At 39.1% G+C, this 21,019-nt stretch overlaps 3 protein-coding genes across 6 annotated transcripts; 2 read left to right on the forward strand and 1 right to left on the reverse strand.

Moving 5' to 3' along the window:
- Nucleotide 1: 1 nt before the first annotated feature.
- On the forward strand, nt 2-7,829 carry LOC145478667 (pinopsin-like). 2 transcript variants are annotated; one of them, XM_081456763.1, is made up of 3 exons: nt 2-2,463; nt 2,583-4,621; nt 6,411-7,829. In XM_081456763.1, exon 3 carries the CDS (start codon nt 6,462-6,464, stop codon nt 7,473-7,475), a length of 1,014 nt encoding a protein of 337 aa, XP_081312889.1. In that variant the 5' UTR covers nt 2-2,463; nt 2,583-4,621; nt 6,411-6,461; the 3' UTR covers nt 7,476-7,829. The 2 variants fall into 2 exon arrangements, with proteins under 2 accessions (XP_081312889.1, XP_081312888.1); XM_081456762.1 differs by having other exon boundaries at nt 2-4,621.
- Nucleotides 7,830-9,533: 1,704 nt separating this feature from the next.
- Nucleotides 9,534-14,069, forward strand: LOC145478668 (G-protein coupled receptor 83-like). Of its 3 annotated transcripts, none has more exons than XM_081456767.1 (3): nt 9,534-9,645; nt 12,082-12,293; nt 13,069-14,069. In XM_081456767.1, the coding sequence occupies exons 2-3, from the start codon at nt 12,092-12,094 to the stop codon at nt 13,839-13,841; spliced, it is 975 nt and encodes a 324-aa protein (XP_081312893.1). In that variant the 5' UTR covers nt 9,534-9,645; nt 12,082-12,091; the 3' UTR covers nt 13,842-14,069. The 3 variants fall into 3 exon arrangements, with proteins under 3 accessions (XP_081312893.1, XP_081312894.1, XP_081312892.1); XM_081456768.1 differs by lacking the exon at nt 9,534-9,645 and adding an exon at nt 11,342-11,541; XM_081456766.1 differs by lacking the exon at nt 9,534-9,645 and having other exon boundaries at nt 11,797-12,293.
- A 1,096-nt stretch (nt 14,070-15,165) lies between these two features.
- Nucleotides 15,166-16,576, reverse strand: LOC145468869 (melanopsin-A-like). Its single transcript, XM_081452566.1, has one exon. It carries the CDS (start codon nt 16,379-16,381, stop codon nt 15,362-15,364), a length of 1,020 nt encoding a protein of 339 aa, XP_081308692.1. The 5' UTR covers nt 16,382-16,576; the 3' UTR covers nt 15,166-15,361.
- Nucleotides 16,577-21,019: the final 4,443 nt, after the last annotated feature.

The following is a 21,019-nucleotide window of genomic DNA, read 5'->3' on the forward strand; positions in this document are numbered from 1 at the left end:
TGGTTGTAGACTTCTGGGAACCTCCACCCGATGAATAACCAAATCAATGATTAAAACTTGTCGCATATCCATTCAGGGGTCTTGCTTGATTGGAAATGTACTGCAGAGCTTGCGTTTTTGCTAATGAACTCTTCTCTCGGCTTAAATAATTGTTGCATTCAGTGTGATTGGCCTTCCTCTTTTTCTAATTTGTACCGGCAGGACTTGAATGTAAACACACCCTGGAGATAGAAATAACATCCACACACGAATTATCATTTCGAAATTTCCCCGCTGTGTGTTTCTTTTTGGGAAGATAACCAAAGTGTGCTATAAGAGAATATCTAATAATTTGTGTAGATGTGAAATTCAATCGATAGATGATGTTTCGCACAGTGAACAGATTTCTGGAAGATTCACGCGAAATGGCAATTTTGAACCTGACTGCGTAAGAAGATTTTCATCAAACTTGCTTTCTGCAACAGATGCAAACGACTTGTAAAACTTGTCTCCAAGCTGAACACAAGGTTTATTTTCAACTAGGATTCTTTTTTGAACAACTTTAAGGGACAACAAAAAAAACGAGGCTTAAACTAGTTAGAAAACATTGGAAAGCAATGGAGTAAAGGTGAGGAAGCTTTATTTAGTGATAAAACATATTTTCTCGAATGCTATTTGGACCGGTTATGCCCTGTGCAGCGGTGCAGCCCTCATAACAGCTTGTAAGTAACGACTATTTTATGTTGATTTCGCATGGAAATGCGGGCCGAACTGACTCTTAAGTGAGAAGGACAAATGAACAGGTAGTGAGGTGAAAAGAAAACGTTTTTATTTTGAATTATCAGAGTTATTCGGTATCATCAGATCTGAACTCCTATCTGCACTCGTTACGTGCCAGACGCATCTGAGGTTAAACTGAGAAATAAAACCTCCCGGGGTGCGTCTCGCCCATATTTTTGTTTATTTTGCTTGCCTTGGGATTTTAAAAAAGTTTTCCGACTTCGAGGAAGCCTTGTTTGAGCTTTTTAGTTGTATGGCTAGCCTGGCCGTTTTTTAAAAGAGCACGGGTATGATTTGGCAACTTTTACCTTTTGCAACCAATTAGGGACGGTTTTCTATCTAGAGTAGAACGAATTAGATTACCTATCATTTTCGTGACGTCACGGGACGAAATTATGACAGGGTGCGATCCATTCAACCAAAATTTCCGGGCTGAGGTTCGACAATTTCTAGGTGTCGAATGGATCGTGATGGGTCCGAACGGTCTCGTTCCTTTCCACTCGCAAAACGAGTTTCACTGTTGCTCGTGTAAGAGCTAGATGACGATTTCGAAGGTGATATCAATGGTATTGTGTGAACTGTTTCATGCGTAGTAATTTAACCAGTAAAATGGGTTATTTTGAGCAGACCGTTCCCAGATATTTGCCGTATGAGTTCAAACACCACTTTGGACTGACGAAAAGAACATTGCAAATTCTCTCGGGAAAATCGTCTTTTTAAAAGAGCCGTTAACAGCCAAAAGATACACTTGGCTTGCGAAGCAGCTACAGACCTGTTGTAACTGCACATGGATGTAACACCGATAGATCCGCTGTTAACAATCCATCAAAGTTGGAGTGATAAGTGTTTTCCTCCATGTTGTATATTGAAAATACCGAACAGCGAGGTACTGGGATTGATAATGGGTCGGAATGGTCAAATGGAACGGTCCATTTCGATCGGGCCGGTCCAACCGAGAAAAGTGGCCCACCTCGAAAGGTGGACCAATTTTTTCGAAACTTTTCCGGTTGGACCGAACCGATCCATTCAGTTTTAGACCGAAATTTCCGGGAATTTTGGTTCAATGGATCGCGGAATGGAAATTCGGACGTCCTTCTCGCCGAGAAGACGGTTGACAACGTGAATTCAGACTAATACGTTTTCATCGTTCTCCGCGAGAAATGTGGAGGTGCGAATTGATGAAAATCCAAACCCTTAGCTTGTAATGACTCTAAACGTGCCCGTCACCTACCTAACCTGAGAGAACGGCCGTCCATCTTCGCTCCTCGCCCCGAGCGGCGTTTTGCGAAACACTACTCGGGGCGGGAAGCGAAGAGGGACGGCTGTTTTCGCAGGTTATCATTTACCTGGAACACGTCCCATCCTATTTCAGGCCCCGCTCACACGTATCCTGTTTTAGCCTTCTGTCCAAACGTATATTTTTCCCATCGTTTTAACGTTTTCGCGTGGACGGGCGAAAATGATTCCCATACACTTCCTATGGACGCGATTTTTTTGAAAACGGAAACAGCAGTAACTTTTCACGTCGTTTTTTCGTTTGTGCAATTTTTCAAAATGCAAATCACCTGAACTAACTCGTTCGCGATTCATCTTGGTGGTCCGTATTGCAAAATTCAGACTGCTGAGGAAACCTATCAATTCTCCTTTTTATCTCAAGCCAGTTTCTATGTAAACAATAGAGTGTTTCTGTCGAGGAACTATCGGGTGATAGTTGCCCCTTGGAAATTTGATGTTCTTAAAACAAATATTTGCCCGAGAAGTGAAGCTTCGAGGGTAAATATGCTAGTTTTAAGAACATCAAATTTTCAAGGGGCAACTATCAGACCGATAGTTCCGAGACATAAACACTCTATTGTCTTTATTGTTCGCCACTGAATTTTCTTCCCCGCGCCAGTTGAAAAATCATATTGAATTATTTTCAACTTTTTTGGAAGAAAGCCGTGAAAGCCAAATGTAAAATTGAAAAAGGAAAATAAACAAAACCCACTTGATACAATTTCAATTGTTTATTTTTTTATGGGTTCGCTTGTCCTTGTCTGCAGAAAAGTTTTCACGGACGAGTACTATCGATCCGGGTATTTTCCTCGGACGGGCACAATGGGCTGATAGTCTCTCTCCGCGGATGAACACTATCGCGTCTCGTGATCAAATTAAACCAATAAGAATCGGAGAAAATTTAGTGGTGAACTATAAGGTCTGATAGTGTCTCTCCGCGGACGAAAACTATCACACCACGTGATCAGTTTAAACCAATAAGAATAGGAGAAAATTTATTGGTGAATTATAATGTAAGATAAAAATCAGTCTTATTGTACTCCTCGATTACCTATAGTAAATATGAAGAATACTTCGTTAGAAGCCTACAGCCTTTAAGGTATGAAACAGCACGGAATCCCGAACCAAATTTCTTGAGGCATTTACTTTGAAAACCGAATTTCGAGAAAATTATAAAAACATAGTGTCCACTTTGGAAACAATTAACTGATAAAAATCCCAAGGACTGCTAAAATTGGACGAGGCCGCAACCCTCAGGATCTAAATTTGGCTGTCAGACGATTTTGTCTTTTAATGCAATTTATTTTCATATTGGACCAAGATATGGTCGTATTACCTGTTAATTATACTGCGTTCGAAGCTTTTGGACACTGTCCAATTTAAGAATTCATTTGGATAGTTTACAAAATTGACTGATAATCGTGTGTGCACGTTTGTTTGGGATTTTGGGCTGATAATACAGTTGAGAATTTAACATTTAATGTTCCTTGGGGTGTTTCGGTTTACGAAATCCTGGATGCTAATCAACATTTTAAACTAAAAGGGATAAAATTAGACGTGTCGATAAGACATTGCCTCCCGTCCAGGTTTTCATGATGGCTTATAAACTGACCGGCCGTCAAAATTCCCACGCTCCCAAAACCAAAATGTACTTTTTACCCCCACATTGCACTTTCTTTAATAGCCTGACTGGCAAACACAGTTACCTGTCAATAATAGCGAAGGTGACACGTATTGTACCCAAAAGATGCCAACACCAGGCAGCCATAGCCCTTTGCATATTAACCTTGCTTGTTTTGTGGTATACCTGCGTTGGCCTATACATGTCGCCCTATATCCGATGGCGGTTTTGTTTTCTCCTTTCTTCCAGTCTGACGGCAGGTTGTTTAGTTCTTTTAAGAGCCTAATTTGTTATTCTTTTGACTATTTTAATCAAAGTCCGGCAATGGTTTTGAAAGAATAATTAAAAAGAAAAGAGGACAGAGTCTCCAATCTCGAACAATGCAAACGAAAAAGGTAATTGAAATTTAACAAAAAGGCCCAAAGACAATTGCCAATTACCTGTAGCAGAATAATCAAGCTCGCTTCCATCAACGGTTTCCATTAATAAATGAAACTCTCTGGGAGTTAGTTATTTTGTCCAGGTCAGAATACACTCGAGGATATGATGGAATCATTAACAGGGGGTAAAGATCGTTAATAAGGTGTTCTGACTTGAATCGCAAATAGTAATATGTTCTCAGGACGTGCCTGTCTTCGTGGTCTTCACGGCGCCTCAGCTCAATTTAAAATTGTCGGGTCTCACGACCTAGAATATTAGTAAGCCGACTGAATAAATCTATCAGTCGTTGCTTCGATTTTTTATGAAAAAGAGGGAAGGGGAAAAAAGTAAATTTGGAAGTGCGGGCAGTTGATTACATAGTTGAATTATCAGCTACATGTACCTTGGCAATTTAGAAGCAATTTAGATGTTTGGGAAATATTCATTTCACTACAGGAAAAAGGTGAAGCATTCCGGCCTCAGTTCTGTCACCGAGTTGCTGTGAGCTGATGCTGCTGGTCAAATCGATCTTCATCGGAATTGAAGGTAAGTCGTATCAATTTCCCAAGAGGTCATCAACTTTTGTCTCCATCTGAAGAATTCAGTGTTTTCAACAAAGGAAGTACAGTATTTGGTGGTGAAATTTGATGTACATTGTATGTACGAACTAGCCGACATGCACAGATGTTAGAGTCACCAAAACGCTCATCGTGTTCTCAAGAAAGAGTCCTACGTTAGGTCTTTGCCAGCTGTAGTTTGGTTGCCTAAACCTCGGTTATTCGATGTATTATTTACAGGGAGACAAAGAAAATCGCGCAAATGTACCAACCAACGAAGCCCACAGAATTTGAAAAAAAAAAACTGACACAGTCGCATTACTCGCGAAAATTTTTTGTTGTTTAATTTCGCTTTTTGCAGTTGTACCATTCAGCATTGTTTGACAAGAAGTTGCTTGCTCTTCAATACTGCTTCTTTGACCTTTGAATAATTTCCACCATCGTAAAAGCCATTAACATATATTTGAGACGAAATATTCACTCCACCGCTGCGACTGATGAAGATTTCGAAAATCGCGCTTTTAATCCGGTTCGTTTTGCTGAAATATTTAATCCATTCTCGAGTGGAAAAGTCTTAACTTACAAACAACAGCGAATTTCCGAACATTGAGGTCGCAGCGACGTTGTAAGCTTTGCTGATTCAACTTTACCCTTTTTCTTTTTGAGACGAAATATTCACTCCACCGCCGCGACTGATGAAGATTTCGAAAATCTCGCTTTTAATCCGGCTCGTTTTGCTGAAGTATTTAATCCATTCTCGAGTAGAAAAGTCTAAACTTACAAACAACAGCGAATTTCCGAACATTGAGGTCGCAGCGGCGTTGTAAGCTTTGCTGATTCAAATTTACCCTTTTTCTTTCTTGCTGGCCAAAAAAGCACTCTATCGGGTTGAATGCATGCGAGAGATCGATGCGAGCCCGCCTCTTATTTACAACCTTCCTACAAAACTACCAGCTGCTAGGAAACACCAATCGTTACGAGACTAAATTTTTAAACAATAATACAGCTTCTTTTCTGATATCTGAATTGCCATAAAACGCCACCAAAGGTATACCAAAACTGGTATTTCATAATTTCGCGACATTTCATATCTAAAAAAGCCTGTCTCAGTTTTGTTACAGTCGGCTAAAAAGTACAGCGAACACGCGGACTCTATTCGAAGGTCTATGACAACCTCGTGTACCTACAGAACCAAACAAAGCCGGATTTCGCTGTCTCGCGTCTGACCTAGAGCTGTATATCTATAACTTGCGCAAATAGTTACATGCTGTGAAGTGCAAGAAAAACTATCAATCTTTGAGTGATCATTCTCGTGACCTTAAGATGTTGTCAGTTCGAGACAGGTGTCTTAACTTAATTTGAGTCTCGATCACGGAACACTCTGTAAACACGATTAAAATCTTGTCGATCAAAACATTTTAGATAAAATTTCACTTAGAATAATACCCAGAAACGCGATATTCTTTCTCATGTTATTAAGTTTTCAGCATGAGATGACAGATGCGTGAACTAAATAACGAGGTCACTTCAAATTAAAAGCCACGACGATTTTTTAGCTCTTTCACATTCCCTCGGTGGTTATAAATAAGCAGTCACCTCCTTTTTGCCGCCGAAATAAGTCTCAGAAAATGTGTAGTTTGAACGGTATATAGTTTTTATCCTACTATTTCGTAGTGATTCCGCCGAAGGGCTGGTCAGGTTTTTTTTTTTTTTTGTTCCCATGTCACACCCACGAGTTTCAATGTGTGAATTATCTGATTTTGCGTTCTTTCTTATAGGGAAAGAAGCTGTGCCAACAATTGTAAGGACGTTTTCATGAGAACGGAGATATGGTTGCTTCAATCTATGTGGCTTTTGCTGCGGTCGCCGCTGTTATTTGTGTTACAAGCGTGGTGTTAAACAGCCTTATTTGTTTGGTGTTTTTGAGAAACAAAAAGCTTCTAAAAGCTCCGGATATTTTTATAGTGAGCGTGGCACTCAGTGACCTATTCTACTCAGTCGCCACGTTGCCACTCCTGTTTGTTGCCAACGTCTATGGAGGATGGATTTTCGGACCTCAGGGCTGTAAGGCGACAGCTTTTATCACTACTTGGAGCGGTCTGAGTTCATTAATGAACTTGTCTCTTGCTGGGTACGAAAGATATGTTGCGTTGGTGTTCCTATATAAAAGTCAGCGAACTTTCACAAGGCGGAAAGCAGCTCGCGGTTCAGTCGCCATGTGGTTGTATGCTTTGTTTTGGAGTGTGATGCCGTTGTGTGGCTGGTCAGGTTTTGAGTTAGAAGGAATTGGTACGAGCTGTTCTTTGAGGTGGAAGTCACGTAACAGACTGGATTTGTCGTACCACATTTGTTTGATACTAGCATGTTACGTGTTGCCAGTGAGTGTTATGATCGCCTCTTACTACAAATCTTGCTGCGAGATTAGGAAAGGAGCCAGGCGAGCAAAGACAACTTGGGGAAAGAAATCACCATTTACGAGAAAGGCCCTCGCGGTGGAACGCAAGATGGTAGTGCTGTTTGGAGTGATGACCGTGGCATTTCTTGTGGCCTGGACACCATATGCTGTTGTATCACTGATATCAATGATCGCCGGTCCAGACGTAATCAGTGATGTCGCATCATCCGTCCCAGCGTACTTTGCCAAATCTTCAGCTTGTTACAACCCTATTGTTTATGTGTTTCTGTACAAGAGATTGCGGCAGCGTATTTTCTTTACCGTGGTGCGGAGGAGAGATTCGCTTAGTAGTAGTTCTCGCAGACCTTCAAACGACTCGGGTGGTACCGGTGAATCGCATTATCTGAAACTGTTATCTTTTAAAAAGTTTGATCATACGGCAATTTAAAAGTTCAACAAGTGATACGCTAAAGCAATCAGTGAAAATTTAATTTCTTCAAAATGTACATTTGATAGGTTCTTATGAACGTAGTTTAAGAAATGTAATATCTAGTTCACAGCAAAGTCTAATGTTATGTAAATGTAATTTAATGTCATGTGATGTAAGTGATTATTTTACAGCACCTCGAATACTATAGTATATGTTTTGTAAAAAGAATTTTTCCTTATTTAAAAAGATGGGTGTAATGGTACTGAAGAATTTCCCAAAATCCAACTATCATACGGTAATTCATTTATTACATGACCGAGAAAATTTTGAACGCTCCCACATCAATTTGCCCTGAATTGCTATGGATAAATTTTCCCCCTCTCGGCCAATCACAATTAAGTTGCAAGTAATCGTATTGCAAGTTGTGTAAAAACTGAAAAAGGCAATCATAATTGCACGTGGTGTAAGTATAAATAAATTGTAAGTGGTGTAAATAATCATAGCACTGTAAGTAGTATTTTGTGTTGCAACCGATCTCAGCGGCAGAACATTCAGAGAACTGAAATACTCAAAACTTTTTTTTTTTTCAATTATCTAATATTTCGGTTTGAAAACACACCCTGTAGAAGTGAGTGTCTGACATATCATTATTAGATTTGCCCTACGAAGCTGAATTTTCTCTAATTATACGACCCGGCGTCCTTTCTAACATGTTATCTCATGTGGTATCTTGACTGGCATTGCTAGCGTAACACCGTGGCGAATTATTCTTTAGTACATTGAATGTAATGAATGAGATCGAGAGATTTCGGACACAGTTAATTTCAACTGTTTATCTACAATGCTTCGTGTAGATGGATAAAGTTTAATCGAATTATAGATAATTACTGAAAAGGATTGAAATGAATAACCCTTGACCCTGGGCCTATTACTGACTCTCTATGACCGCCATGGTTCGAGCTCTGGTTTATTTAATAGGACGCCAGCTCCAGTCTAAATTCTTACTCGTTCTCACAAGCGGCAATTCAAAAAGTCTGCATTGTTTTAGTCAACAATATAGTAAGAGTTTGAGACTCCTTTATCATAACTGCACTTCAGAAACTTCACACACTGAGAAATAGAATATACACTGATGATTTCTCGAGATTTCCCTTGGAAGGTTGGCAATGTTAATTAAAATTAAAGAAGGGCTGTAGGTTACTGATATGTCTTATTGGATGAAGAATTGCACTCGTGGTAGCCGTCATACACCAAGGTTACGTCCAAGATGTCTTAGGTTCAACATGTATACTCTATATTTAACTTTACGCTAGTAAGAGACCAACTTCTATTGTCTCAGTGTGTGGTCTCTTACTAAAGCCCGGCCACCATCTTTCGTATTCTACTAGCTCTAGTTACGATTTTTTTTATGCTTCCTGGAATAGATGATCGCTTAGGAGAGCTTTGAGCCTCGACTTACATGAAAACCCCACGCACAGCGTCTGCGCGCAGAGACTGACATAAGCTGAATAGTCACTTGTTAGGAGGCTCATTTATTTCATGCATGTTGGAGGGGTGCAGTGATGGGGAGATGGCTTTGAAGGGGAATCGAAGGAGGACTTCGGATGGCTTACTTAATATACAACAAAACGATAACGTACCAGTGATAATTAGCCCCAAGCTTGGGAATAGTGTCTGTGGATTTGTACCGGATAAATTTGGACGGTTAAAACGCACAAGTAACACAGTCTGCCTTTTATAGTTTTGGTTGTGAAGGATAAGGTGCTGGAATGCTAGACATTCTTCGCCATGTTTTAAACCAAAAATAAATCGGGCAATATCGTTTGGTTTCGGTTTATCTTATTTTCTTGAACATGGGGAATGTTCGCTGCCTTACAGGACCAAGTTAAATATAAAATTCACTTATAGGGCTGACAATTTCTGTTTGTTTAACTCCAGGTCAGTAAGGAGCAAAAGTGTGCTTAAGTGTTTCACCTCTCCAGATGGACGAATCGTGTTTCTCGTCGACACTCGCACATGATCAGTTCGGAAAACGAATTATTTCTTCGGAGGAGATGTCGTCGCGCTTCGGGCAATGATTATCTCACCCTGTTACATGGACAAAGCTTGCGACGCAAAGGACGCTTTGTACAGACGAGTGAGACACCCGTTTGGCGTTTTAACCTTTAACCGTTTGCTTCTAATCGTGGTAAGTCTTCAGTGAATCAACACTTTGTTCATTCTGGTTGTAATTAACTGTTTATTTCCAAAATAGGGAAGTCATCATCTCTATACATTGTTTATTTTTGATGACACGTCGATATCCCATGGGTGAAATAGATCAGGTCCAGACTTCAATAAACCCTTTATTGGCATATATAGTAAGGTAAGAACGCAAACTTGATCGGGGATAAAGTGAAATAGCTCTTTTTTTGTCAGTACATCACTATTTCGTACTCATTTTCAATACAGTTTTGATATCCACTTTTGCTCGATAAGAATGCGTTCAAATCACGCCATCTCAAAGGCCTCGACGAAGGCCTGTCCATTTGTGAAGATTACACAAGCAACAACGAGCTCTAAAAGCTGCTGTAAAACGCCACTCCTCACTCTTTACGTGCCTATCTTTTACTTGATATTTTTCTGGAATATATGCTCTGTAATGGGTTTGGAAGCCATTTAGCACTCCTAAAAAAACACAAAGTCAAAATATTCTTCACAGCCTTGTCGACACTGCGCCACTTGACCGGATTAGGTTTACAGGCCTGTCATTACTTGCAATTTTGAAATATTTATAGCTACTGGCGAAATTAATGGATACATCAGCTAACAGCCTGTGACTTCACACCGCCGAAAAACAATTATTTTTTCTCCTGGCGTGAAGAAACATGAGGACAACCCTGTAGCTTTGTAGGACGTAGGACTTCCCAGCAAAGGAGCTCATATGGAATTGCATGTTTGTATCCTATAGTATTTACGTTGACACAAGTATCAATTAACCTGTTCAATTGTCCTTTGCTATGAACAAAATGTTATTTCCTACTTCACTTTTAAAATCTGAAATTCAAATACTTCTAGAAATGAGTGCTTGCAAACACCAATCACGAATGTCGCTTATTGTATACAGTGAAGACGTAATAACGGGATAATTCCTAATGGTGGGTAAGTCAGTATCGGCAAACGGAAACCATCGATTGAATGTTTAGTTTCCGATGACGAAAACTTAATCAAGACTGCCAAAGTACGCCTAAAAGAAACAACAACAACAACAACAACAAAAACCGCCTGATCGCAGGTAATCGAGCAATAATTCTCTAGAACTCTTGGCTGCTCGAAATGTTTGTTTTTCTGACTTCTTTTGGGTCATTTTCCATGGCGTTTCCCGGGGAGCGTGTACTGAAACGATTGATGACAGTAAGTTAGGATTACAGTATTTTGAGTATTTCCTCCTCCAGTCCTCACCCCAGGATGGTAGGCCGTTTGCTACCCGTTCGGGGAGAGCCAGTAAATGACCTTCTAAAGAACAAAGCTGCTTATGTTTCGTTTACGTTCCGCGATCTCAGGGAAGGTGTAGTTCAGCAACTCTCTCATACAATTGCTTTTGTAAAATGTCAAAAAGTCTTTCGTCCAAGAATGTTTATCTCAAGGCCTTTCTTGACCTACTCAGCACCCGACTCCATCTTCTTTCCGGGCTTTGTAAGTCTTCTAGGGAAGTTGGGAAGCTGGGAACGAGAATTTGCATTTTATCGCAATATTGAGCGATCATTTGAAGCTTGATATCGTGCATTTGGAGCTTGTCACTGGCGCTGTCCGACCCGCCTCAGTTAGTTATGTCCATTTTCTCCAGTTATAACCGGTTATGTAATCAGTTTTTTCATGATGGCCGACCTCTAGCCGTCTATTCTCCGTCACATTCAATCAATCAGTCTTTATTGAACTTAGCATTGACGTGTGGCAAAGAGTAAATTAGGTTGAGTCTTCCGAAAGCTTTGATCTATTCAGAGAGACCTTTTGGGTGAAAAGCTGTCTATCTGTGATAACGAATTCGTCTTAGCAAAGTACGTCAGTCTGACATATCTATCACAGAGGTCGTTACGTTTTCAAGGTGAGACAAAAATGTTACCTTATCAACCCATAGTTTCGTACCTTTATGACTCGAGCAACTTCTAAAACTACTTGGGATTTTACTTGTCACTAGCCACATGAAAAAACACAATCAAGTAGTGTGTTGTTTTACTGTTAAGAGTAAGCAACATGTTGCTACTAACTATATATTCATTGTCTTTTATTCCTACTACACTAAACCAAGCAACCACACTCTATGATATTGCGTGAAGATAAAATTTTTTTCTATAGAGGCCGTTTTACAGGCAAACAAACCTAGCGGAGAGAAGAGTTATTAATTGCTCAATTTTCATTTATTGGTTTTATTTTTCGCCCACGTAACGAATATTTACCTTTACTTTTTAACCCTTTGCTTATTACAACTTGTCAAACATCAATTGATTATGGGTCTCGTCGGATTTGTTACCGTTTTGTGTGTTTTTTTATATGCCGCCTTTGAGAAAACAAGGACGTGTCGTTTACACAAAATTAAACTCTTGTATGTAAACACTAAATTTCCTTTGATTAAATTTTTTTACAGCTGACAAGACATGGAAAATAACACCACCCCTCCCCCAACAGGATCCACAGACCACGAAAGCGTTGCTCTTCAGGTCGCGTTTAGCGTGATCGCAAGCGCGTCGTTTTTATTCAATTTGCTTTTCTGTGTGATGCTTTTGAGAAACCATGCAATGCTGAAGAAGCCTCACAATATCCTGTTATTTAGTTTGGCTGTGGTAGATATGTTAACAGGTAAGGCACACAGCTTTACTCCATTCTCTTGTTTGTCAACAAAGTATTACCACATTGCTCTGTGTTTGCTGGCCTATGATTAAAGTCAGTCACTTCGGACCGGAAGAACCCTCAGAAATTTTAAAAAAGAAAATATAATATTTTAAAATACTTCGAAAATCCACCCACAGAAAATGAGAAGAAATATCATACACAAGTGAAAAAAGCAAAGGCTACTAGTGCTAAGATTTTATTTTTTACCTGTCATTATTTGTAATGAGCAGTGTAAGCATAAACTTTTTTTTTAATAACCGCGTAAAAGAACAAAGTTTTGCCGGCTCTTTAGTTTCACCTGGTAAATTTTTGGTTTTTCCTTTCCAACCAATTTGCAGTCTCGATAAAATGCCTAGTTTGCCTCTTGTACATTAAGTTCATTAAGCATGCGAAATGTGTTTACAGTCATGATTATGACAAGTTAAAATAGGCCATTTAAGTGTTACCTTTTCGCCTCTGTTTTAATTAGAAAGAGTCTTTTTGCGAAATATTCAAATGAAAATGTGTAATATCTTTTCGTCATTTCAATAAGAAAAGTTTCGCACGAGGACTTGCTTTGAAACAGAAGCAAATTGCCTACTGGACTACAAAATTGTCCAGCCAAACGCTGAAGCAGAATATCTGAAATGATATTAAAATCTCGCCCAACACTTTCCTTCCTATTCAACGTGTCGAATGATGCTACCAGCTTTTAAGTGTCCTTGTTTGGTTATTTCAGTTTTTCTGTTTTGTTTTTTCTCAGGTGTTTTCATTGTCGCCACTCCTGGTTATGTCATCCACAAGTCTTCGTACCCAGTCCCTCATGGAGCAGGAGGTGAAGTATTCTGCAGACTTCTCCACAACAGATACCTACTGTTCGCCATGGGAAAAGTCTCCATTCTCCTCATAGCTTGTCTGGCCATTGAGCGATGGTTCTGTGTATTTAAACCGATGAAATATGAGAAGCATTTCAGTAGGAAAAGGGTTTTGATCTACATAGCGGTCATGTTTATTGTAACGTGCATTCTTTCTATGAATAAGTTTTTCGAAGTAAGGCTTTCTGAGGAGAAATGTGTCACTAAGAATGCCCCGTACGGTAAGGAGGGAACGCGAGCTTTCATCATATCGTACAGCTTGGTTACTTTCTATATTCCGTGTTTCTTGACGTGGTTCACATTTGGTGACATCACAATGAATCTCCCGGCAACCCCCAAGGAAACCGCTAATGAAACTGAACGCAAGGTACAGAAGGCTTTACTGCGCATGTGCGCCATAGCAGCCATTGCCTTGACAGTTTGCGGTTTCCCAGCTCAAACCATTTACATCCTCAGTCCTTTTGGTATCACAAAGATTGGCAGCTCATTGCATAAGGGGTTTAATGTACTTGTGCTTTTTAATTCTTGCATGAATCCCTTCATTTATTATTTTTCTAACCAGGAATACAGAAAGAGGTTTAAAGAGCTTTTTGCGTGTAAGAAACCGGGTTATTACGGGGGAGATATGGAACTGGAAACTCAAGTTTCTGTGGGAGAATAAAACTAAACGGGTGAAATGATATACTGCTGCTAAGGCTAAACCGAACCTTGCCGGTTCTTTTTTTACAAAGTCGAAACATATTACAAAGTTTCACCTGCATTCTTTATTAAGTGTAATTTTAAGTAGGTAGCAAAAAAAGTGACCAAGGGAAAGCTTCTGGAGTGTAGAACGGCCACGATTCACTGCAGTGTTTAGTCATTTGAAAAATTTCCCAGGGAAACTGACTTAATGCAGACGCAACAATTATAATCTACAAAAGCTTTTCTATTGGAGAGATTGTTCTAAACAAAAGAGGGCGATGAACTAACAAAAAGTAAACTTTAACTTAGATAGAGTCTTTTCATTTACCTATAGCATACTCGCAAATCGGATCGAATAAACACTGACTTATTCGAGACATATTTTTAATCATCCATTTTTTTAAAATTTATAGTTTAGGTTATTTAATCAATTTTGTTGCAGGCAAATTTTATCATCAGTTTTGCCATTTTTAGAGCTATTTGTAGTCTTAAATATGTTCTTAATTATTTTAGTTTCCTGGAGTGTTGACACTGACATATCCAAGAAATATCTTTAACTATCCAATTTTGTAACACTGATATCATAAGTTATTTAGTTATAACGAGTTAAGTTTTCTGGAATGTTACTTTAACTTGTTACATTAGGGCTATTTATACGAGGAAAATATGCCTAGGTTTATTTTTCTCGTATAAATGGCCTTATTATGTAGCTTCAGCTTTTAGAACTGTATAATATATATTGTTTAATATTTACTCAAGGCGATTTATTTTAACTCAGAGCCACTAGTTTTTCACTTTATAACTGTGATGTATTAATCTTCCTCATGTTTAGTTGAATGATTTTTAGTAACAGAGTCATACTCCTTTCTTTTGTAATAAAAGTAAGAAAACATGAAGAAAAAATGCTCCATTCTTGTGACTTTGAAGCTCTATGCGTTAAGAGACAAAAGACGTCTTTGATGATATGCTGTTAATGTTTAAGGCGTTCAATACATTGTCCGCAGCCGGACAAATTAACTTCCTGACTTGATTTAACGTGAAGTAAAGGGTCTTGTATGGCAAATAGATAGATATACATCTCAATATCAGACATCTTTCGTTGGCGCATACGTTTGTTTCTCATCCGTTTTTCTGACACTCTATAGCCAATGTCTAACTGACATGTGTCAAGCTTTACCCAGTATCTTAGTGCTCTCCACTAATCATCTCTGTGCCGTTATTGGTATCTTTAATCTTTATTAGACCCTAACAAAGAATATTAAATCCTGAAAACTATGCGTGTGACAACTGGATTTGCTGGACTTCGCACTCTATTTTTTATTGTGATATCGCTTTCTCGTAATAGTTCAGCAGCTCATCTAGAGATGTCCATTTTAACTGTTTTTCCGTTGAAAACGGTAACGCTAGCGAAAGTCCTGTAACACTGACTAGAGTTTCTAAAACAGTGGGGTTTTCAACAAGCTTTACGGTACCTCCGAAACAAGAACCGTGTTTCCCCCCTTAAAAATTGCCGTTTCCGTCTGGGACAAGTTGGACGTGCTTTTGGGGGTAACGCCTCACTGAATTTTCGCCGAACTTCCATGTCTCGCTTTCGTTTGACTGTTTGCTAGTTCTACTAGATCTTCTTCGTAATATGAAATAGATCTGCCTCCGCAATCTCTTGTACAGAAACACATAAATAATAGGGTTGTAACAGGCTGATGATTTGGCAGTGTATGCTGGGACGGATGCAGCGACGTCACTGATGACGTCAGGTCCAGCAATCATTGTAATCAGTGATACAACGGCATATGGTGTCCAGGCCACAAGAAATGCCACGGTCATCACTCCAAACAGCACTACAATCTTGCGCTCTATTTCAAAGGACTTTCTCGTAAAGCTGGACGACTTTCCCCATGTACTCTTCGCTCTTCTTGTCGAACTCATAATTTCCTTACAGCATTGAAAGTACGAAAAACTTATTAAAATAACTGGGAATGCAAAGCAAAAGAATATTATACAAACATTGTAGGACAAATCGATTTTGTTATGCGACTTCCACCTCACAGAACAGCTCGTACGAACTCCTTCTAACTCAAAACCTGACCAGCCACACAATGGCATCACACTCCAGAACAAAGCGTACAAGCAGACGGCGACTGACATGCGAATTGCCTTTTGGAAAGTGACAGTTCTACGGCTTGTAAGTGGGAAAACAACAGCAACGTACCTCTCGTAAGAAGCGGCTGCTAAATGCATCAGAGAAGTCAGTCCTGACAGAAATGTTATAAATGCAGCGGCTTTACAGCCTTCTTCTCCATAAATCCACTTTCCATAAGCGTTTGCAACAATGTGCAGTGGTACGGAGGTCGTTGAAAACAACAAATCGCTGGCGGCAACACTGATAACGAAAACATTGGGCGGGTTACGAAACTGTTTGTTCTTGTAAAACACCAGGCAGACGAGGCCATTTAACACGATGCTTGTTGAAAAGATGGTCGCAGACAACACCGCAAAAGCAATATAAATAATGGCGGGCATTTATGCAAGCTTGTATTGGAGTGTCCTGTGCCGCGAGCAGTTATAATATAGGATTACTTCAAGATGAATTAAAATCGCCCTCTGCAAAAGCTTCGGTCGACGTGCCAACTGAGGATTATCCTCGTAGTGTGAAAAGTTTCTTTCTGCATAAATTTTTTTCTGGATTGGTCTGCATATAAATTGCAATGTCATTTAATTTAGTCAATTTACACTAAATGCAGAAAAATCTTGGGAGAAGCTTTATAAGACGAGCCTCACTGAGCTGATAGAAAGTGATAGAAGGCTATCACCAGTTAGAATCAAATCATACAGTGTAAATTCAAGATTGAACTGATAAAATGTAAAAATTTTGGTGTTAGAAATTGAATTTTGTCTATCTTCTAGCCTATCAGGATGTTTTCAGTTAACAACGTGTCAATAACATAAACTTACACAATTTGGCTGCCAAACAAAATACATTTATTGCCTTTCCGTTTCCTATAGCAAGGCGGATTTAGGGTATTGATCTAATAAATTTGTTTATGTTTTAAAGGAAGAAGCCATTCCTATTTTGACATCTTTTAGAGTAGGCTTTTTTTAGCAACCTGTCGAAACAGGGCCAAAGTCTGAAATATTGCGTGTTAATTACTGCTTGATGGGTGGTTATATCAATATTTTTTTATAAATACAGTCAAGGGTCCTCAGAAACTTTTTTTATGCAAGAACTAGCGTACATTGAACTTTGAACGCTACTTAAAGACCGCAAAGTGCACTTAAACGAAAATGCAGTTGAAAGGTTACGAGTACCCTAAAGCACTCTGATTAATTGTAGCCACTGCCTGTTGCAGCTGGCATAAATGAAATTTGTTATGCATTTGCCATTAAGGTTTTTCTCTTTTTGAGGCCGGTATTTGCATCTAATTTCAAAGCAAACTTTCCTCTCAAGGTTCAGGCCAATTGTCACGAAAACTGAAAATGTGAGAAATGAAACTTAACTTAGCTTGTTTCGCGTTTTAAGAAATCCTGGCAAAGAGGTGTTGTCCACCGATAGCGAAATATGGAAGCAAAGCGGAAGAACTCCAGAAACAGTTGACGGCATAGCCAGGAATGAGAAAGATCGATATCTGACCGAAATCTAAAAGGCGTAGGACTACAAAGTATATCCATTACTCCGTCATGAATTTTCAACGCTTTCTCATATAAATGCTTAAGTGGTCGAGCTTGAAATAGACGTCCCCGGTATCCCCAGTATTATTCCAAATACAGAAAGATAACCACCCCCAGTGTTTATTCCAAATACGGAGGGATAACCCCCCCCCCGTGTTTATTCCAAAAAACAGGGAGATAACCATCCCCAGTGTTTATTCCAAATACAGGGAGATGACCGCCCCCAGTGTTTATTCTAATTACCAGGGGATAACCGAATACAGGGAGATGTCCTTACGTAACTGATTCCCATCAAATGATCAATCAATCAAAATTTATTCCGCGACTTTTGAGAGGGGCACCAAACAGAATAATCTGTCGTATAAACCGATTGACATTTTAGCTAAATTTTGCCATTAATTAGAAGAGTTCAAGTATTAACGAGAAAAATCAGTTTGTCGAAAATAAGAGGACAAAACCGTCTAATTACTATGCCGACTGTTCAATAAATGCCCCGGACAATACGGTGGTTATACTTGTACAATACATAAACGAGTATTATCGTGTGGCACGAAATTTTGCGGGAGTTTAACATTGCGGATCGGCGATTTTTTGTATTTTGCGGGAACTAATTTTTGCTATTGTGAAAGACTGGCTTTTCGAGCTGGGTATCAATTTTTTTGAAAGTCGCGTTTATTTGAAATACAACATTTTCGGCAATTTTTCAATTACACTACACGGTTATCAGTCATTCTATTACAATTTCTTCTTGCGCCAGGGTGGTTGATGTATCTTAAGACGGTTTTTTTTCTGTAAACTTTTTAGCAGCTACACAACGCTATACCTTTAGATTTTCTTGAAAGAGTCGTTTTAAATTAAATGGAGCGCACGAATAAGATTCAGTTTGCATGGATTATTTGGCCAGTGGAGTAAATTTTTACGATGAAAAATTTTGCGGTAACTATCTTTTGGGGACCGTGGAAAAAAAAAACCGCAAACAATCGCGAAAAATTTTCGGGCTTTAATTTGTGCCCATACTTTACGGTCCTCGACTGACCGAGTGAGATCTGGGGTAAAGCAGTGGAAACAAAGATGGCGACTCGGCCAGTACATTTGACTCGCGTATCAAGATCCTAATTTTATGAAAATGCCGTCTTTTTTCGGGCAGCATGGAGTAATCGTTTTAAGGTAAGCTCAGATTGCCCAGGCTTGGGGGGAATTTTGACATCAGTGGTTGTTACTGGGATGGAGAATTTGAAACTAGGAGATCTATATAGAGGTGGATTGGGAGGGTGGTTTAACAAGATGCCTTGAAATCACGGGCAGCCTCTGCATGGTATTCAATTCCTCTATTGATCAAATGACAGTCCTGAAGATAAAAGGGACGATTTGTGGTCATTAAATCTGTCAGACCCAAAAAAATTGAAATATTTTAATACAGAAATAACCAATAACACTGTGACACAAAACAATTATTGAAACTATAAAAGCAATGACTTATAAGACATGTTTCGGCTGTTCCCTCAAGTGAGCTATAAACCCAAATTTTGGGCTCTCAGCTGATTGACGATATAGTTTTGGCGTAATTACTTGACTATTAAATAGGTAAAGATGACCTTTTTCCAAAATTTCTTCGTTCTCGTGTAATATTAATCGTCTGTAAGCCATCTTGCCTGCTATCGTGAATAATTTCCGTATTGAATCATTCGAGTAAAATTGATAATTACTTTGCCAGTAGCCAGCGGTGACAATGAGTCGTTTTCGGTATCTATAACCTTTATCGTTCCTTGTTATTTAAGTTGGTGTAATGCTTATTAAATGCTACCGACTTTACATGTAAAGGACGGCGCTAATAATAGATTGTTGATACGAGTTTCTTTGTTTTTCTTTTACAGTTGCTCCTCGCTGTGGATTGTCGTGACTCTCGCGGATTTTTTCACTGGAAGACCACGGATGCCCGGCCGGCATGAACTAGATTGTGAATCATGTTTATGTGGCTCGTAAAAGAACAGTTATTTAGAAGGAAGTCTAGAATGTTACTATAGGTAGGGTGCTGTTTTCTAAGAGGCAGACCTAACTGTTGGTTTTACTATTTGGAAAACTTTTTCACAGCATGATAAAGCTAACCCAGGTGTATTAGTTAGTTTGAAAATGGAATGGATCTAAAAACAAAGTGAATTTTCTTGAAATTTTATTTTAGTATTTCACAGGAGGGAAGAAATGTCCTGCATGTAAACAAGTTATTTATCATAACGGTGGAAAGTGACACCAAAGCTTGCCGAGGAAAGATGGGCACATCATGAGGCCAAGAAAAGAGAACTCTCTGAGGTGGTGGACTTTTCAGGAGACTGCCTCTGACAGCAAATGCAGTTCATTAATCTGAATTATTATTAATAATATTACAGTGAGCTAAAACGTTTCCTTTCACCCTTCAGAAAATGAATATTCGTACTGTGGCTCTCATTGCTTCTTTTCAACTTGTTACATAACAGCTCCACAATGTCCAGTCGTTTCTAATATAAGGGCTTAATCAACTAAGTATTACTGATACATGCTCTATATAATTTTATAATAAAGAGCTCTTATTCATGAACTGGAAGCAAGCCCAGTAGAAGGTCAACAACTACAGCAAAAAGATAAGAAAAGGAGAAAAAGGAAAGGCGGAAAAAAAATTAAAAAACCGAAAAGCCTAAAGACGTAGGTCACTTTCTCGTCTCAAAATTTTGATTTATGCGCATGCTCGAGCAAGAATTTCATAAAATGCGACACCAGTGGAGAGAAAGGAGTGCTTTCATATTGCAATGCCTTTTTAAGTAGATTGATAGACTGATAGCTCATTGTTGAGCCAGGCGCAAATCTCGAATCTTGCAGTTCCAAAAGACAGACAGGCAGACACCCTTTGTAAGCTCTATTTAAACTGAATTAAAGCTCGGTAGCTTGTGGGTCGTGTTTAAGAAAATTGAAATTAAATTAAAACAGCTAGACAGTTCTCGGCACATTTTTTGCCTGTGGTCTGCAGTAGTCATGACTTTTTTTTAAACATTTTTGTTGCTTTTGCACGCACAGACAAAAAAACTTTACAAACACATAACTTTTATTAAAACTATTCTACTACAGTAGTCCTGAGTCCTGGCAGGAATTCCTAAAATAATAGATGTTGCATTCATTTGAGAAAGTTGAGCCCCACCTCCGCGCTCTGAGTTCCCTCAGCTCACAAACCTGATTGCCAGTTTTCATGAACAGAGTCGCAATGCACAATTTCAGGAGGCTGGTTATATGGGTGGTTATATCAATATTTTTTTATACATACAGTCAAGGGTCCTCAGAAACTTTTTTTATGCAAGAGCTAGCGTACATTGAACTTTGAACGCTACTTAAAGGCCGCAAAGTGCACTTAAACGGAAATGCAGTTGAAAGGTTACGAGTACCCTAAAGCACTCTGATTAATTGTAGCCATTGCCTGTTTCAGCTGGCATAAATGAAATTTGTTATGCATTTGCCATTAAGGTTTTT

Source organism: Orbicella franksi, chromosome 2, assembly GCF_964199315.1.
Source record: "Orbicella franksi chromosome 2, jaOrbFran1.1, whole genome shotgun sequence".
Classification (NCBI taxonomy): Eukaryota; Metazoa; Cnidaria; class Anthozoa; order Scleractinia; family Merulinidae; genus Orbicella; species Orbicella franksi.